Genomic DNA, 1101 nt, shown 5'->3' with positions numbered 1-1101 from the left:
TTGAACTTGAAGAAAATCATCGGTCGACACATAATCGGCAATTCGCTTGAATGATGCATTCCTTGAATTGTACAGTGTCACCTCTGTGCCAAGTTTCACCAAAACCTCATCACCATTCTCTGCCACAAACAACGGCGAGATATTAACTCTACCATCATCCGGTGATGAGATGGTAACCAATTTAGTCCATGTTTTCTCTACACCATATTCCTTCATCACCCACATAGCTGCCTTATTCGATTCATAATTGCAACAAGCAACTAAACGCCCCCTTGATTCACCTAATGTCCAATGAATACCTCCACCTTCATACCTAGGCAGAGCTATTCTCCCATATCTCTCTTTAGCCAAATCCAACGTAACGATCTCAGACGAAATACCACCCAAAACATAATCATAACATCCTTCCCAATGAAGAACCCCATTCGCAAACACACCAACATTTCCATTTACATAACCACTGTCAAAACCCTGAATACTTGACCAAGAATTACCCTTTAAACTATAAACACTAACCATATTAACATGTCTTCTTCCCTCATTACCGATTCGAGGAAAACTAAACATCTTAACAACCTTATAATCTTCCGCATATGCATCATAGCCAAATCCATATCTAATATGCACACCACCATCACCAACTTCATACTCAATCATCAAATCAGGAAATACATTAAACTTTCCAGTACACGGATTCAATAACATTAAATTAAACGAATCAGTAGTTAAGCAAATTAACCCATTACAAGACCCCAAAATCCAAGCCGAGAGAGACAGAGTCTTAGAAGGACACTCATGTTTAGACACAATAACAGATGAATTTTCAGAGCGTATAGTGTAGACATGACAGATTTTGCCCAAACCAGAAACAGTGGGTACAGCAGCAAGTGTGTAGTCGGTAAATTTGGGGTTGTTCATAGAAAAATTGATATGGGTTTTATGGAATTGCGAATCTGAGAGTAAAGAAAGCCATGATTTCGAAACAGACCTGAATTTCAAGAGGATTTTGAGAGGTAACCTGATGAGAATTTCAACGATGATGTCTTGAGGAAGAGTTGGTATTTCTTCCATCTTCATTCAATTGTTATGTTTTTGTTTTTT

General features: G+C 38.2%; 1 protein-coding gene across 1 annotated transcript; it reads right to left on the bottom strand.

The window, feature by feature from the left end:
* Positions 1-6: 6 nt before the first annotated feature.
* LOC107059426 (F-box/kelch-repeat protein At3g23880-like) lies at positions 7-1095 on the bottom strand (the record flags this gene model as incomplete). The annotated part of the gene is made up of 1 exon (XM_015305936.1): positions 7-1095. A coding segment is annotated over exon 1 (1071 nt), but the record flags the coding sequence as incomplete, so codon positions are not given.
* Between the last annotated feature and the right edge of the window lie 6 nt (positions 1096-1101).

The sequence above is a fragment of the Solanum tuberosum genome, unplaced genomic scaffold, assembly GCF_000226075.1.
Source record: "Solanum tuberosum cultivar DM 1-3 516 R44 unplaced genomic scaffold, SolTub_3.0 contig01271, whole genome shotgun sequence".
In the NCBI taxonomy this organism is placed as follows: Eukaryota; Viridiplantae; Streptophyta; class Magnoliopsida; order Solanales; family Solanaceae; genus Solanum; species Solanum tuberosum.
The sequence above is the reverse complement of the archived record's forward strand: the minus strand, read 5'-3'. Positions and strand labels throughout refer to the sequence as shown.